This window comes from Orcinus orca, chromosome 11, assembly GCF_937001465.1.
Source record: "Orcinus orca chromosome 11, mOrcOrc1.1, whole genome shotgun sequence".
NCBI classification, from domain to species: Eukaryota; Metazoa; Chordata; class Mammalia; order Artiodactyla; family Delphinidae; genus Orcinus; species Orcinus orca.
Window position 1 is genome coordinate 93,354,668 of NC_064569.1, and position 15,904 is coordinate 93,370,571.

General features: G+C 48.8%; 1 protein-coding gene across 1 annotated transcript in view; it reads right to left on the minus strand.

The window, feature by feature from the left end:
• Positions 1–15,904, minus strand: part of FAM227A (family with sequence similarity 227 member A) — a 72,065-nt gene that overhangs the window by 35,382 nt on the left and 20,779 nt on the right. Inside the window, exons 7-8 of the mRNA XM_049694941.1 lie at positions 12,770–12,877; positions 7,949–8,028 (exon numbers count right to left, since the gene is read on the minus strand). Of these exons, the coding sequence (XP_049550898.1) occupies positions 7,949–8,028; positions 12,770–12,877 (188 nt within the window). The remainder of the gene's footprint in view (positions 1–7,948; positions 8,029–12,769; positions 12,878–15,904) is intronic.

A 15,904-nucleotide genomic window follows, 5' to 3' on the forward strand; every position in this document is an offset into this window, starting at 1 on the left:
ATATTTGTCATTGTTCTCAACAGAGGAACACGTAGAGGGAGACCTTTCAGGCACAGCTCAATAACTCAGCCCTCCATCCTGGGAGCACGGGGGACAGCAGTGGCTGATGTAGAAAATACGTGAGCTGGGGACTGAGGCAGACTGGGGTCTAGTCCCAGCCCTGTCACTCAACAGCTGGTGATCTCGGGCAAGTCACTGAACCTCTCGATTGCCGTGGTTTCCTCGTGGGGTTCTTATGGGGATTAAGTCAGCTAATGCATGCAAAGTGCATGCATTGCTGCTCGTGGCAAGTGCTCCGCTGACACTGCACAGTTGTTTATGCAATCACTCACCGCACTTCCTTCAGAAAACATTTCATTGAGCAACTTCTAATGCGTCTGGCACTGGGCAGAATCTGAAACCTAATCTCTGCTTAGAGGAGCTCCCAGTCTAGTAGGGGAGATAATAGTAAACAGATAATTATGCTAAGGTGTGGAAAGTACCACGTATTAGAGAGGTAACATAACTTAGCATTAGGTTTGTATGTGAGTGACAAAGACTCAAAATTAATAGTGGCTCAAACTAGGTAGAAATTTCTCTCCCACATAATAGTCTGAAGGTAGGCAATTCAGGGTCTATATGTTATTTCTGATAAGTCCTTAGGGACTCTGACTTCTTCTAGCTCAGTTCCAACTTTCCTAAGATAGGACCCTTGTTCTTAGGGTCCAAGATGGCAACTAGAGCTCCAGTCATCACGTTCACATTCCAGGCAGCAGAATGGAGAAAAGGACAAAGAGATGAAGGAGTCACATGAGCTGTTTTTTGAAGGAGGGCTCCCAGAAACGGCTACAAGGCACATCTGCTTAAATCTCATTAACTGGATCTTAGTCACATGGCTACACATAGATGTAAGGGAGGTAAGGAAATGTAATCTGTATTTTATAGGTTCTCTTTTTTTTATAGAGGGAGGAAACAACAAATATTGGGGAACAGTTAATAGTCAGCAGTACCAGCAGAGTATTCTAGGAAGCCAGAGTGGTGAATGCTTGATTCTGTTTGGGGCAGAGCTGGAGGGCTTCCAAGGAGAGAAGACACTTTTGTTCTGTCTTTAAGGATGAGTAGGAGTTTGGCAATGTTAAACAGATGGCCCACCAAGTGGCAGACAAGCAGTCCACCAGCCTCAACAATCCTCACTTTGCTTTTATATAAATATGATATTTGAATGGGAAGAAGAAAGCTGAAAGGACTCCCCATCCACCATGCAGCTGGTTGTCCAACAGCTACTGATTTGTATAGTGTTGAAGTGGTTACTCGGACTTGTTAGAGAAAAGACACTCCTGGGGCACAGTGAAGCATCATGCTCATTCTCAACAGGCCTCGGAGCGATCTGTCGTGGAGCAGAGAATAGATGCGAGGAGACGGGCTTGGATGAAGTTATTAGACCCTCGTATTTGTTGGAGAGGCAGCATGATGATGCAGAAAGAGCTCAGAATGACAGCAACCTGACGTCATCTGAAGTCAGCCATGTGGCCTGGGGCAAGTTTTCACCAGTTTGAGTCAAGTAAAGATAATAATTACCTACCGTGCAGTGCAGGGATGTCGTATGGACTAGGAGGATATATGCAAAGAAAATCTGTACATGGTGGACTTTCTCCAAAGTCCTTTCCCACCCACTCTCTTGTGTTGTGACCAGCAACCGCCCTCTGAGTATATGAGGCAAGGTGACTATTGCTGGGCTGGGGGGTTAACTAAGACTCCTCTGGGACCCCCTTCCTACCATGGCACAGAGGAGATGGAACCATTCCACCCTGTGTCAGCCTGCCGCTCAGATTCTGCACACTGAGGGCTTAGCTGTGATGGGACAGAGTAGCAGGGAAACCTGCTTTTGAGCCAACGTGAGATTCAATCTGGGGATGCCCTGGAATGGCCGCGAGGGAAGTGGGCTTTGCAGATCTGGTATCAGCAGGTATGGGAATGAGCTGCAGGAATTCGGATCATGATTGTTAAATGACCCTTATGTACCCATGCTCTGGAACTTGGGAAAATTCTGGTTAAAATGAGCAAACATTCTGACAGGACATGGCTAGACAACAATTTATGGGACATCTCCTAAACCTAGACTGAATCTATAAGAATTAATACCAGTCATGATGCCCATTTTGCAAATAAGAACAGAGAGACTCAGATTTGCTCAAAGCTTATATAACTGGTAGGTGGGAAAATTTAGCTCTTCTGGAACCAAGCCTAGTATGTCTTTCTGCCTTTGCCTATGGCTCCATGGTGGTCACTCACTCGCAGTCCCCGTATTTTGTCACCAATACATGAAACTTGGGTAGAAATTGTTTTTTCTCTAACCCTGGCCTCTCCTCTGGTCTAGCCTCGCATGTTTAAACTACCTACTTGACATCTCCATTTGCACTTCTCACAGGCATCTTAAAGTTAACAAGTTCAAAACTGAACTTGATAGCTTTCCCCCACCCCTGACCCTTCACTTTCCGTCTCACAAACCCCACACACCTTCGGCTGCTTAAGCCACACACTGGGATGCATCCTTGACTCCTCCCATTTTCCCCCTCCTCCCCACTCCCAAAGCCAATCCATTAGCAAGCTCTGAAATATCCATCTCCAAAACACCTTCCAGATCTCTCTGCTTCTCGCCTCCTGCTGTCACTGCCTCTTCCTTAGACAACTGCAAAGCCTCCTAACTGGTCTTCTGTCCCCCTCTCAATTATATTCTCCATATTCAGAAGACACTGTTCTTTTAAAAAATAGAAATCAGATCATGTCATCCCCTTATTTCAATGGATTCCCACCGCACTGAAATTACATCCATACTTCTTACTATGACCCACCCAACTCTGCAGGATCCAGCCCCTGCTACTTCTCCAGCCTCGACTCCTGCCCCTCTTCCACACACACACACACACACACACACACACTGGGCTACAGCGTCACTGGCCTTCTCTCTGTTCCCTGAATGTCTCAACTCCCCTTTTTTTTGCCTCAGGGCCTTTGCACATGCTGTTCCCGTTTCCTGGAAGGTTCTTTCATTCATTCTTCTAATGGCTGACTTCCTCTCATCCTTTGGTTCTCAGCTCAGATGGCACTTTCTGGGGGTGTTATTTGTCACATGTTCTCCATGTTCATGAGACCCAGGCCCCAAAGTGAAAGACTTAAGCTGCTCTCCCAGCTTCCTCTGTGGCTGGGTGCAGAAGTTTTACCTAGGCTCTAACCCTCAGAGGCAACGCACCTGCCTGAGACTTCAAGATGGAAATGAGCAATGTGAGGAAGTGGGGAACCAACGAGACTCTAGCTTTTGGAGAGACTGTTGACAGGGGCAACTGGCTTTTCAAGGAAAGCAGAGTGCAGTTTTGAGCATCAGTCCCCACTACCATTGGTCGGCGCACATCAGTGTACCTTTGCAGGGGTGTATGGTTTGGGCATCGTTCTTGGTGGCGTGGCATTTGAAACCAAAGCACTGGCCCATCCTGGGGAGCCGTGCACCACTAATACCCTTTAATACATTCTTCCTCTTTAAAGTAGCTGGAGTAGATTCCCTTGTTTGCAAATAAGAACTCTGATGATGATTCCTCCTTACAAAGGTCTTATTTGACAATTCTCTCATTTTATTAGATGAACGAATGACCCGGTCTCTAATAGGTAGGAGCCCTTATTTATAGCTGAGCCTCATGGCAGAAGTCAGATATACAGTTAGATGCTTTTTCATTCCCACGGTGCAAATTTCCAACACGAAGCGGGAGAAGGGCAAACCACAGGTCAGAGACATTTTAATGACTGCCATTCATTCCCCCGAACTGTGGACTCCCAGACGGATTGCTGTCATTGAAAAGCACATTTTGAACACAGCCAACTATTTCCTTGAGCAGATGGGAAAGCATGTTTGCTAAAAAGAAGAGAGAGGATCTGCCCGCACGAGGAATCTGATGACTCCCTCCATCCTGGTTTGCCCAGTAAAACTTCAGCTGCTTTTAAGGCTGGAAAGCTTTTGATTATTTCTATTTCTGGGGAAGAAAACTGACTCTCTTAGCTGGGTTTCTGAAATAACTGTCAGAAGATTTTACGTATTCCAGGACAAGAAAATACATGTGTTTGACACGGTTGTGACAGGCAGTGCAAAAACACTGAATAATATTTTGATCTCGGTCTGGGAGTGACAGCTGTCCCTCCACAGTGCCTGTTTTGTCTATACTTTTGGAGGCTGACATGTATAGAGCACCATTATACACTAAGCACAGGGTGAGGAGTTTACATAGATGACCTCCTTTGTGAAGTCAAGAGATATTTGTTGAGTGTCTTCTTTGTACATGGTCTATTCTAGGAGCTTGAGATAGAACAGGGATAAAGGAAAAGAGGTCTTGTTCTCATGGAGTTTACATTCAAATAGGGGGAGACAGATACTAAACAACATATAAATCCTGCAGGAAGAATAGCAGAGAGTGATAAGCACTGTATGGGGAATCATAACAGGCAATGTGATGACAGAGAGTGGTCGGGGAGCCAGGGACACCACTAAGGCAATGACAGAAAATTGGAATCTGAAGGACAAGATGGAGCCAGCCCTTCCCTCAGGGACCCTGAGGAAAGCACGTTCCAGGCAAAGGTGACAGCGAGTGACGCAACTGGGCACAGGCCTGGAGCATCCCAGAGGCAGAAGGAAGTGCAGTGAGGGAATGGAAGTGAAGCGGCTGGAGAGAGAGAGATGGTGGCTGGATTCTGCAGGGCAGTTCAGGTCAGGCTAAGGGGTCTGGAGTTCATTTGAAGGGCACGGGAGAAGCTGCTGAAGTTTGAGCAGGGAACAACCTCGTCTGGTGTCTGTCTGTCAAAGGTCACTCTGGTCGCTGTGTGGCGACTGAGCTGGGGCTAAGAGTGAAGGAAAGGAGCCCAGGAAGAGGCTACTGCCACAAGCCAGGAGAGGAGTGACGCCGGGGCTGGGAATCAGTGCTCTCCCCTCCCCTTGCTAAGTTGAGAGCCTCCCAGGGAAGCCAACAGGGCAGCTGGACAGACCTGCCTAAGTCCCGAGCGAGGCCAGGGCGTGGAGGGAGATTTGGGTGTTACTGGCATATGCGTGGTATTTAAAGCCACCAGACCAGATGAGACCACCTGGGAAGAATATATAGCTAGAAGGGGAAGGAGCCAGGCTAGACCTGACTGATGAGACAGGGAGCCAGCCGGGAAGGAAGACCCTTGAAAAAGTCTGGTAATGTAGAAGCTAAGAGAAAAAAGCATTTCAAGAAGATGTGAGGGACTTCCCTGGTGGTGCAGTGGTTAGGAATCCGCCTGCCAATGCAGGGGACACGGGTTCGAGCCCTGGTCTGGGAAGATCCCACCTGCCGCGGAGCAACTAAGCCCGTGCGCCACAACTACTGAGCCTGTGCTCTAGAGCCTGCGAACCACAGCCACTCAAGCCCGTGCACCTAAAGCCTGTGCTCTGCAACAAGAGAAGCCACCGCAATGAGAAGCCCGCGCCGCAACGAAGAGTAGCCCCCGCTCACCGCAACTAGGGAAAGCCTGTGCGCAGCAACAAAGACCCAGCGCAGCCAAAAAAAAGAGAAGGAGATGGGAGCAGCCCACCACATGAAACAGACCAGAAGAGTGAACAGGTTAAGGGCCAGGCGAGGTTGGCCAGAGAAGGTGCAGAGGCACGTGGAGGGCAGGAACCCACTGGAGTGGCTGAGGAAAGGAGATGCCGGTGCAGACGAGTCTTTCAAGGGAATTCTGTGGGAAAGGCAGCAAGAAATGGGGGTGCAGAGACAACGGGGATTTTCTTTGCAAAGGCAAGAGATGCTAGAGCAGGACAGTTCAACGATGGGAGTGATCCAACAGAGCGGGGAAAACGATGATGCAGGAAAGAGGGTGCCAAGTGCAGGAGTGGAAGCCGAGGGGGCGAGGTCCAAGCACAGGTGGGGGGCAGGGCCCTTCCTCCAGGGGCACCGGGTTGGCAGGCGGCGAAGGTACAGATGGGGGCAGGCTGTTTCGTGGTCGGCAGGCGAGGGCCTTACTGCTGACCGCTTCTAATTTCTCAATGAAGACATTACCTGGGAGAGGCTGGGGTGGAGGGCGCGTGGGAAAGGCTGACTGCAGCTGGAGAATTCTGCAAAGGGAACAGAACAAGGCTTTGGAGGAGTGGGAACCTGGACGGGCTGGGGAAGCGCGGTAGCGCAGGCGGGCAGGGCTGAGTGCCCAGCTGAGACGTGTGGCCGTGCACCTACAGGGAGCCCAGCCACAGTCGGCGTGCTGCAACCTTCGTGGTGCCAGGAAGAAAGCACTGTTGTGACTGTGCTCATTTCACACCTGCAGAAGCCAAGTCTTAGGAGAGTTAAGTAACTTGTCTACTTCTGCACAGCTCGAATCTGAACCCGTGAGACCAGGCTCCTAGGCAGAGATCGTCAACCCCTGTGGGGACATGAAGACTTTCCAAGGAATAGTGGGACTGCCGGTTCTAAGAACACCCATTTCCAGATCCTCAAGTTTCCTTAGTTACTGTTTGCTATGAGTGAGCGTCCTGAGAATGTGCAGGTGTTGGCAGTGTCCCTTAATCCCACTTTACAGAAGAAAGGCACACCTCCACCCATCCCAAACATCCTTTTGGTGAAGGTTCCAGGGTGGAAACACTCCCAACTTTGCATCAAACAAAGGGGGAAGGCTGTTCTAACAGCAGATCAAGTCTCATAAGCTACTTGTTAAGAATGAAGCATGAGAAACGGGGATGTCAGTCCAGAGCTCAAAGAGTAGCTCTGGAGAGCGCCGTGATCAGAGTCAGGACCGAATAACTACATAAGTGCTCTGAAGGAGAGGGATGTGAGCACAGATGACAAGGACCCAAATCCAGACCAGGGTCAAGACAGCCGACCCTGAGGACCAGGGCCTCGGCTGAGATGGAAGGATAAGTATGTGTCCCCTGAGACAGGGGCGACAAAGTTCTGCCAAGAGCCAGAGAGTAAACGTTTCCGGCTTTGCAAGCCATTGATTCTCTATAGCAACCACTCAACTCTGCTGCAGAGTCAAAGGCAATAATCAACCAGCAGCTGTGACTGTGTGCCAGTAAGGTGTCATTTACGACAACAGGCAGTGGAAGGCCTCATTCTTAGTTTGCCTGGACATTTATCAGGAAAAAATGGGCCTTGGTTGGTAGTGTTGGATGATTTCGGGCTACCACTGGGAGGAGATGCTGACAATGATGAGGGCAGTGGTGGAGGGATCCTTCCTGGGACAAAAGGAACGGCAGGTCTAGAGGCCAGGTATAGGTAGGGGGTGTGGTGTCTACAAGGAAATAGGTCCCTGCAGCAGGAGCCCCAGAGTCCGGGAGGGTGGCAACAGGGCTGGCCAGACATGGCAGGGCCCCGCAGGGCCATCTGCCCCAAGGCAGGAGGAAGCTTTCTGAGGCTTTGAAGGCGTTTTTCATTTGGGCTGAGAGGACCGTGTTTAGGGCTGGGGGAGTAGGGCAGGGCCAGGTGGTGACAGGATGATGTAATTAGATTTGTGTTTTGAAAACACTGCGGGGGGGGGGGGGGGCGGGGGGCGGGAGGGGATGAGAGCCTGAGGGAGACAGGAGCCTACTGCACTAGTGAAGGGAGCTCAACCTGGAGTGTTGGGAGAGGAGTGGTGGTGCTGGGCGCTACGCAGCAGGGAAGAGGAACTGGGCAGAGAGGAACAAGGAGGTGTGGGGAGGAGGGCCAGGTTCAGGCTGGAGATGAGGGTCACTGGGGAGGAGAAGATACAGAAGCACCTGTGCTGCGGCCTACACTTGAAGATTGCTTCCTCTCCTCTCTCCCCCCAGTCCTTGCATTTCTGGCTACCCTTTAGCGCCCCACTCATCCATGTATATCTGGAGGACTAGCAGGACCCCTCCCCGAGATGATGGGGCGGGGAGTGCAGAGGCGCGGAACCAACCGGAAGTCACTGAAGCTTAGGGGGCTCCAAGGGGTCTGGGTCTGTGCCTCACACTCACCTGAGGGCAGCAGACCTTCTTGCTCTGGGGGGACTTCTGGCTGGAGTATCTCCTAGAAGTGCGGAAAGAAAACTCTCTTCCTAGGGAAGAGAAAAAAAGTAGTTCTTCAGTTCCTTCTTGTCTTGGGGGTGACACTGCAGAGGAGGAGCTTTGAGACAGCCCCCCTCCCTGGAGGCAACAGCAACAGCGAGAGGACTGGCCTCTGACAAAGCAGAGCCTCTCGGTCATTCCACCTGCTGAGTGACCTCGGGCAAATTACCTAACATCTCTGATCCTGTTAAAGGGTGTGAATGCTAACTACCTTGAAGGGCTGATGAGCCGATTAAAGCAAATGATGTATGCAGGGAGTACACAGGGCAAGCAGTCAACCCATGAGAAAAAACAAAAAAAGCATTGGCTTCAAAAGAAAAACAAAAACTCAGAACTTTGCACAATTGAAATGAATAAATGTTGGACTAAACACTTAAAAGAGTAACAATCTATCAACCTCTTAAGGTGTTAAATTTAATATTCATTGAAATGTCATTAAATTTGAAGACAATTTCCAGGTTAGATTGTTTTTTTCACTTTGAAATTCCTGTGTGTCCATGACGACTGCTGGGAAAGCAAACCTTTTGAGTCAGTAGCTGCAAATGCTTAGACAAATACGTGGTGGCTCTTATAATTTCCAGCTGATAACTGCAGCCATACTCTTCCCTAAGGGCTGCCAGGTATGCTCTTCCCTTGTGCCCTGGACCAGGACTTCTCACACTGGAATGTGCTTACAGATCCCTGGGAGACCCTGGCAAACTGCAGGCTCTGCTTTAGTCGATCTAGAGAGACGCCGATGCTGCCGGTCCTCGGACCACACTTAGAGCAGCGGGTCTTTGCCACACCACGGGAGCCACGTGGGGCAGAGAGGTGAAGGCCCAGCAGCCTGCCTCCTGAGCCAGGAAACCTACCCCAGGGAGGAGGCCTCACGGGAGAGGGCGATGCTGAAGCGCCCTGCCCTCCTCCTCTACCCATTCTATTTCCGCTCTTCTCAGCTGGCATCTAAGAGCGATGGTGTTTGCTTACACGAGGGTGGCTCTCCTACCCCCAACCCTGTTAATGCCTCCAGCACACCTTTCTCTACTCTGTTTTCACTTCTGTATCACTTTCCCTGAAATCTGGGTCCCGCCTTTTACCACCTGATGTTAATAGCTGTTTCAATGTTCACTAACAGGGGTTTTTTTGGAGGCGGATGATGAGAATGTTTTGGAATTAGTGGTGACGTGAATATACTAAAAAATCACTGAATTATACATTTCAAAGGGGTTAATTTTATGTTATGTAAATCAGGTTTCAATAAAGCCAATATATAAAGACCACCAACAACCTAACTGTATGATTCCATGGCTTCCTCCTAGGCCTTGTTCCGGGGTACGCTCTGCAGTAGTTGGCACCACTGACCATCCCTCAGGAGAGCCCACCTTGGCTGCCACAGCCCTATTCTTTCTGGGCTCCTCCTGCCTCTGATTTCTCTTGCTGTCGCCTCCTGCGTGTAGGAGGTCCCCAAGGCTCTGACCTCAGCCGCCTTGTCTCCTCCCTTCTTTGATATTCCCATTTAGAGGTAATTTCTACAAACACATGTATCTGAATAAATCCTCAGGTGGGAGTCCCAGCCCCGATCTCTCCCCTAGCCGTATCACCAACAATGTCTTAGACATCTCCACCTGATGTCCCATCCTTCCCTCAAATTCATCATCTGAAATTGAACGTATAGCCTTTCTCCACAGACCTGATCCTCCTCTCGATTTCTTACTTCTAAATGGAACACCTACAAACGCTGGCTGCTAGATGCTTAGAGCTGCTTAGAATCTGGAAGCCACCCCAGCTCCAGTCTCCTCCTGGCCTGTCCCACTGTGCTTGAAAGCTCTTGAGTTTCCATGAGTTTCCATCTTGCTTATGGCTTCACGTCCATCTTCACAACTGTGCAGAAAAGTGTTAACACAGCAGTCCTGGCTACTGTCCTTGAAAAGTCCTGACTGCAAGCTTGGCCCTTGACTGGCATCTGGGAATGTAGCTTTCGGGAGGGCTCCCACGACTGATAAGAGTGGTTCACTGTGCCTAAACTGTCGGTGCAAACAATGTGGTTTACGCTGAATACCCACTTTCCTTCTGGGAGTTTGGAATCTGGGTATGTGACCACACAGGGGAGCGCCTATGTGATCAGCACCCAGGAAAACCCTGGGCACTGGGTCCCTAACGAGCTCCTCTGACAGGCAACATTTCACACGTGTTGTCACAACTCGCTGGGGGAATTAAAGTGGGTCCTGTGTGACTGCAGGAAAGGACTCTTGCAAGCTTGTTCCTGGTTTTACTGGACTTTGCTCCACGTGTCTTTTCCCTTTATTTAATTAATTTATTTATTTTTTGCGGTACGCAGGCCTCTCACTGTTGTGGCCTCTCCCGTTGTGGAGCACAGACTCCGGACGCGCAGGCTCAGTGGCCATGGCTCATGGGCCCAGCCGCTCCGCGGCATGTGGGATCTTCCCGGACCGGGGCACGAACCCGCGTCCCCTGCATCGGCAGGCGGACTCTCAACCACTGCGCCACCAGGGAAGCCCTGTCTTTTCCCTTTGCAGATTTTGCTTTGTGCCCTTTCGCTGCAATAGATCACAGCGGTGAGTACGACTACACACTGAGCCCTGCGTGTGTCCTAAGGAATTACCGAAAGTTAACATGGCCTTGGGGACAGTTCCCCCACCCTCGTTTATCCTAGCCACAATCCTAACTGCAGTTGTCCAGCCTTCAGAAAGAGGGTCTTTAGGGGACACCTCGCCCAACTTCCCACCCAACACGGAACCTTTTAGGCAGCATGCGGCAGCTCTACCAGGGCCCTCCAGGGATAGGAAGCTCACCACGGTGAGACAGCACTGCCTCTCAGGAGGTCCCTCCTTCCTGCCGAGCACCCTTGCTTTCCCCGAGGGCGTTAGACTGAGGGAGGGGAATGGTTTAACTGGTCAGAGAGGCCAGACTGACCAAAGCAGGAGACTGATTAGCCTATCTGGACAAAATCCTGGCTCCCCAGCTGTGCTGGAAAACCCTGGGCACACGAGCCTCTCTGCACCTCAATTCTTGCTGTAAGATGGAGGTGACAGGATTTCTCAAGAAGCTGCGGTGTGGAATGACACAAGTCAAACAGTGGCTGGTGCAGAGAACGACGTGTGCATTAGCATTATTTTTATTCAGATTACTGCTATGTGCTCAGATACATGCTCTTTGACAGTATGAACTGTTTTCACCATATTTAAGAAAAAAAAAACTCTCCTCACTCCTATCCCCTCCAAAGGGTCCTAGATGTTGCTACGGGGGTTTGATTAGCCAGATGTTGTCTGCCCCCTGGGTCCTACTGACCATTACAGACAAGGCTTTGCTGCATCCCTGGGGTGCCCCATAAAAAGGGGCAGACAGCCCCCAGCTGGAGGATGTAAATTTATCCTAACCCAAGGTGGCGTCTCCCTGGCTTCACAGTCCTGAGTTGAATCCTGGTTTAGCCACCCACGGGCTGGCTGCCCATCACAGTCCTTTCATTGTTGCCACGAGGACTGCCTCTGTTCCCTCAGTGCCTCTGGGTCTTCTCACTTGCTGTCCCCTCTGCCTGGAACACAGTGGTCCTTCGCTTCACCTGTCACTGACCTTCTCAGGGCTGGCCTGGGTCCCCCTCCTGCTGCTGCCGCAGCACCCTGTATACCTGTCACCAGTGCCCAGTCCACTGTAGGATAACTGCCTGACCTCGACTTCCCACTAGACCACACAGCGGAGGCTGTGCTTGCCTCCACGCCGTGTTCCCAGTGTTTATTTAGCACAGTGCCTGGCACGTGGCGCTCTTTACGTGTCTGTTAAGTGCGAAAAGAAAGTTGGCTTTGGGCAAGTTGCTTCGCTGAACTCTGGTTTCCTCACCTGTGAAGTGGATTTAATGTGTACTTCAGCTGGCCGTTGTGAGGATTAAATCGAAAGGATACCTGGGGGGCTTCCCTGGTGGTGCAGTGGTTGAGAGTCTGCCTGCCGATGCAGGGGACATGGGTTCGTGCCCCGGTCCGGGAGGATCCCACATGCCGCGGAGCAGCTAGGCCCGTGAGCCATGGCCGCTGAGCCTGCGCGTCCGGAGCCTGTGCTCCGCAATGGGAGAGGCCACAACAGTGAGAGGGCCGCGTACTGCAGGAAAAAAAAAAAAAAAAGGATACCTGGGGCTTCCCTGGTGGCGCAGTGGTTGAGAATCCACCTGCCAATGCAGGGGACATGGGTTCGAGCCCTGGTCCGGGAAGATCCCACATGCCGTGGAGCAACTAAGCCCATGCGCCACAACTACTGAGCCTGCGTTCTAGAGCCCACCAGCCACAACTACTGAAGCCCGCGCGCCTAGTGCCTGTGCTCCGCAACAAGAGAAGCCACCGCAATGAGAAGCCCGCGCACTGCAACGAAGAGTGGCCCTGTTCGCTGCAACTAGAGAAAGCCCACACACAGCAACAAAGACCCAATGCAGCCAAAAATAAAAAAATTTAAAAAATAAATTTATATATATATATAAAAAAAGGATACCTGGTGCCTGGCACATGGTAGACACTGAATAACTGACATCTACTATTTTAAAATTCCCACACATCCCAGCACTTTTGGTGTGCTGACTCTATAGTTGCTAAGCATTAACATTTCAGTCATTTTGGAGGCTAGTTTGAGGTACGTGAGAGAGAACCAGGCCTGAGGATTTCAGTATTAGGGCCCCTCCCAGCCCGGACTAGATGGTAGCTGGGTGTGGCAGGGGACAGAGGGGACGGAAGTCCCTACCTGGCACCTTACCCTTCAGCAGACTTTTTTTCTGCAACATTAATTCTTCTCTCTGGAATCTCTCCGGATCCAGTTTCGAGTAGTCCCAGCTATTATAGCTGTGTGGGCAAGGATATATGCCTAAGAGGGAGTCAAGAGTGATCATGAAAACTTCTGCAAAAGAGAAAGGGAGGCAGAAAATGGAAGACAGAGGCCTCTGAGATGCCCCTGCTGGTCCCGGGGAGGCTGAGCTTCCAGCATTATCCCTCCTCCCTCCCCCCAGTACTGGCCTTGTAGCCTTGAGTGAGCCACTTCCTCTCTATGAGACTTTGGTTTCTTTATCTGGAAAACGGAGATGTGATGCCCACCCTGCCCTCCTGACAGCGTGAGTGTGAGGATGAGATCACACCACAGACGTGTGAACCTGTGACACACTACACAGATGTGAAGGCATAGTAATTATTTGTTTTCCTGTCTATCTCCTCTGCCTGGAAGGCAGGGGCTGGGTCTGATTCATCTTTGTACCTCCAGGGCTTAGTATTGGACCTTGCACACAATAAATAGGCACTTAGCAAATGTTTGTTCAACACACTATTACACTTTGCTGGGCTTCCCTGGTGGCTCAGTGGTTAAGAATCTGCCTGCCAATGCAGGGGACACGGGTTCAAGCCCTGGCCCAGGAAGATCCCACGTGCCGCAGAGCAACTAAGTCCGTGTGCCACAACTACTGAGCCTGTGCTCTAGAGCCCGCGAGCCACAACTACTGAGCCCATGTGCCACAACTACTGAGCCCACGCACCTAGAGCCCGTGCTCTGCAACAAGAGAAGCCACTGCAATGAGAAGCCTGCACACCACAACAAAGAGCCGCCCCCGCTCTCCCCAACTAGAGAAAGCCTGCGCACAGCAACAAAGACCCAACACAGCCAAAAATAAATAAATAAAATAAATAAATTTATATATATATAAAAAGAACAAGACAAGGGTGCCCACTCTCACCACTCATACTCAACATAGTACTATAAGTCCTTGCTGGAGCAATTAGGCAAGAAAAAGAAATAAAAGGTATCCAGATTGTAAAGGAAGAAGTAAAACTGTATCTGTTTGCTGATGACATGATATTATATATAGAAAACCCTAAAGATTCCACCAAAAACTGTTAGAACTAATAAATGAATTCAGTAAAATTCATTTTTACTGAATATAAAATCAACATACCAAAATCAGTTGTGCTTTTATACACTAACGGTGAATTATCTGAAAAAGAAATAAAGAAAACAGCCCCATTTACAATAACATCAAAAACAATAAAATACTTAGGAGTAAACTTAGAGCCAAGGAATTAAAAGATCTATACACTGAAAATTCTGAGACACTGACGAAAGAAACTGAAGACACAAATAAATGGAAAAATATCTCATGTTCATGGATCAAAAGTACTAATATTGTTAAAATGCCCATTCTACCCAAATCATCTACAGATTCAATGTAATCTCTATCAAAATTCCAATGATATTTTTCACAGAAATAGAAAAAAATTCTAAAGTTTGTATGGATCCACAAAAGACTCCAAATAGCCAAAGCAATCTTGAAAAAGAACAAAGCTGGAGGCACCACACTCCCTGTTTTTAAACTATATCACAGGGGCTTCCCTGGTGGCGCAGTGGTTAAGAAGCCGCCTGCCAATGCAGGGGACATGGGCTCGAGCTCTGGTCCGGGAAGATCCCACATGCTGCGGAGCAGCTAAGCCCGTGAGCCACAACTACTGAGCCCACATGCCACAACTACTGAAGCCCGTGCACCTAGAGCCCATGCTCTGCAACCAGAGAAACCACGGCAATGAGAAGCCCGTGGACCGCAACGAAGAGTAGCCCCCGCTCGCTGTTCCTAGAGAAAGCCTGCACGCAGCAACGAGGACCCAATGCAGCCAAAAAAACATAAATAAATTTACAAAAATAAATAAATAAACATATTTCAAAGCTATGAAAATCAAAACAATATAGTACTAGCAGAAAAACAGATCAATGAAACAGAATTGAGAGCCCAGAAATAAACCCGTGCATATATGATCAACGAATATTTAACAAAGGAGCCAAGAATACTCAATGGGCAAAGGATAGCCTCTTCAATAAATGGTTTTGGGAAAACTGGATACTCATAAGCAAAAGAATGAAACTGGACACCCCTTACACCATTCACAACTCAAAATGGATTAAGGACTTAAATGGACCTGAAATCATAAAACTCCTAGAATAAAACCCAGGCAAAAAGCTCCCTGACATTGGTCTCGGCAGTGATTTTGGAGGGTATGATACCAAAAGCATAAGAAACAAAAGCAAAAATAAACAAGTGGGACTACATTTAACTAAAAAGCTTCTGCACAGCAAAAGAACAACAAAATGAAAAGGCAACCTACAGAATGGGAGAAAATATTTGCAAACCATATGTCTAATAAGGGGATAATATTCAAAGTCTGTAAGGAACTTATACAACTCAGTAGCAAAAAAACCCAAACAGTCCAATTAGAGAAAGAGAAAGGATCTGAACGGACATTTTTCCAAAGAAGGCATACAAATGACCAACAAGTACATGAAAAGGTGCTCAACATCACTAATCATCAGGGAAATGCAAATCAAAACCAGTATAAGATTATCACCTCTCACCTATTAAAACAGCTATTGTCAAAAAGACAAGAGACGACAAATGCTGGCGAGGTTATGAGAAAAAAGGAAACTCTTGTGTACTGTTGATAGGAATGTAAGTTGGAACCGCCACTATGGAAGCAGTATAGAAGTCCCTCAAAAAATTAAAAATAGAAGTACCATATGATCCAGGAATCTCACTTCTGGATATACAGCCAAAGGAAATGAAATCACTATCTCAAAGGGATATCTGCACGCTCATGTTCACTGCAGCGTTATTCACAATAGCCAAGACCTGGAAACAACCTAACTGTCCACTCACAAATGAATGGGTAAAGAAACTATGGCATGTATACACAATAGAACATTATTCAGCAATAAAAAGGAAGGAAATCCTGCCATTTGTGACAATATGGATGGGCCCTGAGGACATTTTGCTAAGTGAAATAAGTCTCAGAGAGAAAGACAAATACTGTATGATCTCACTTATGTGTGTGTAATCTAAAACAGCCAAACTCATACAAGCAG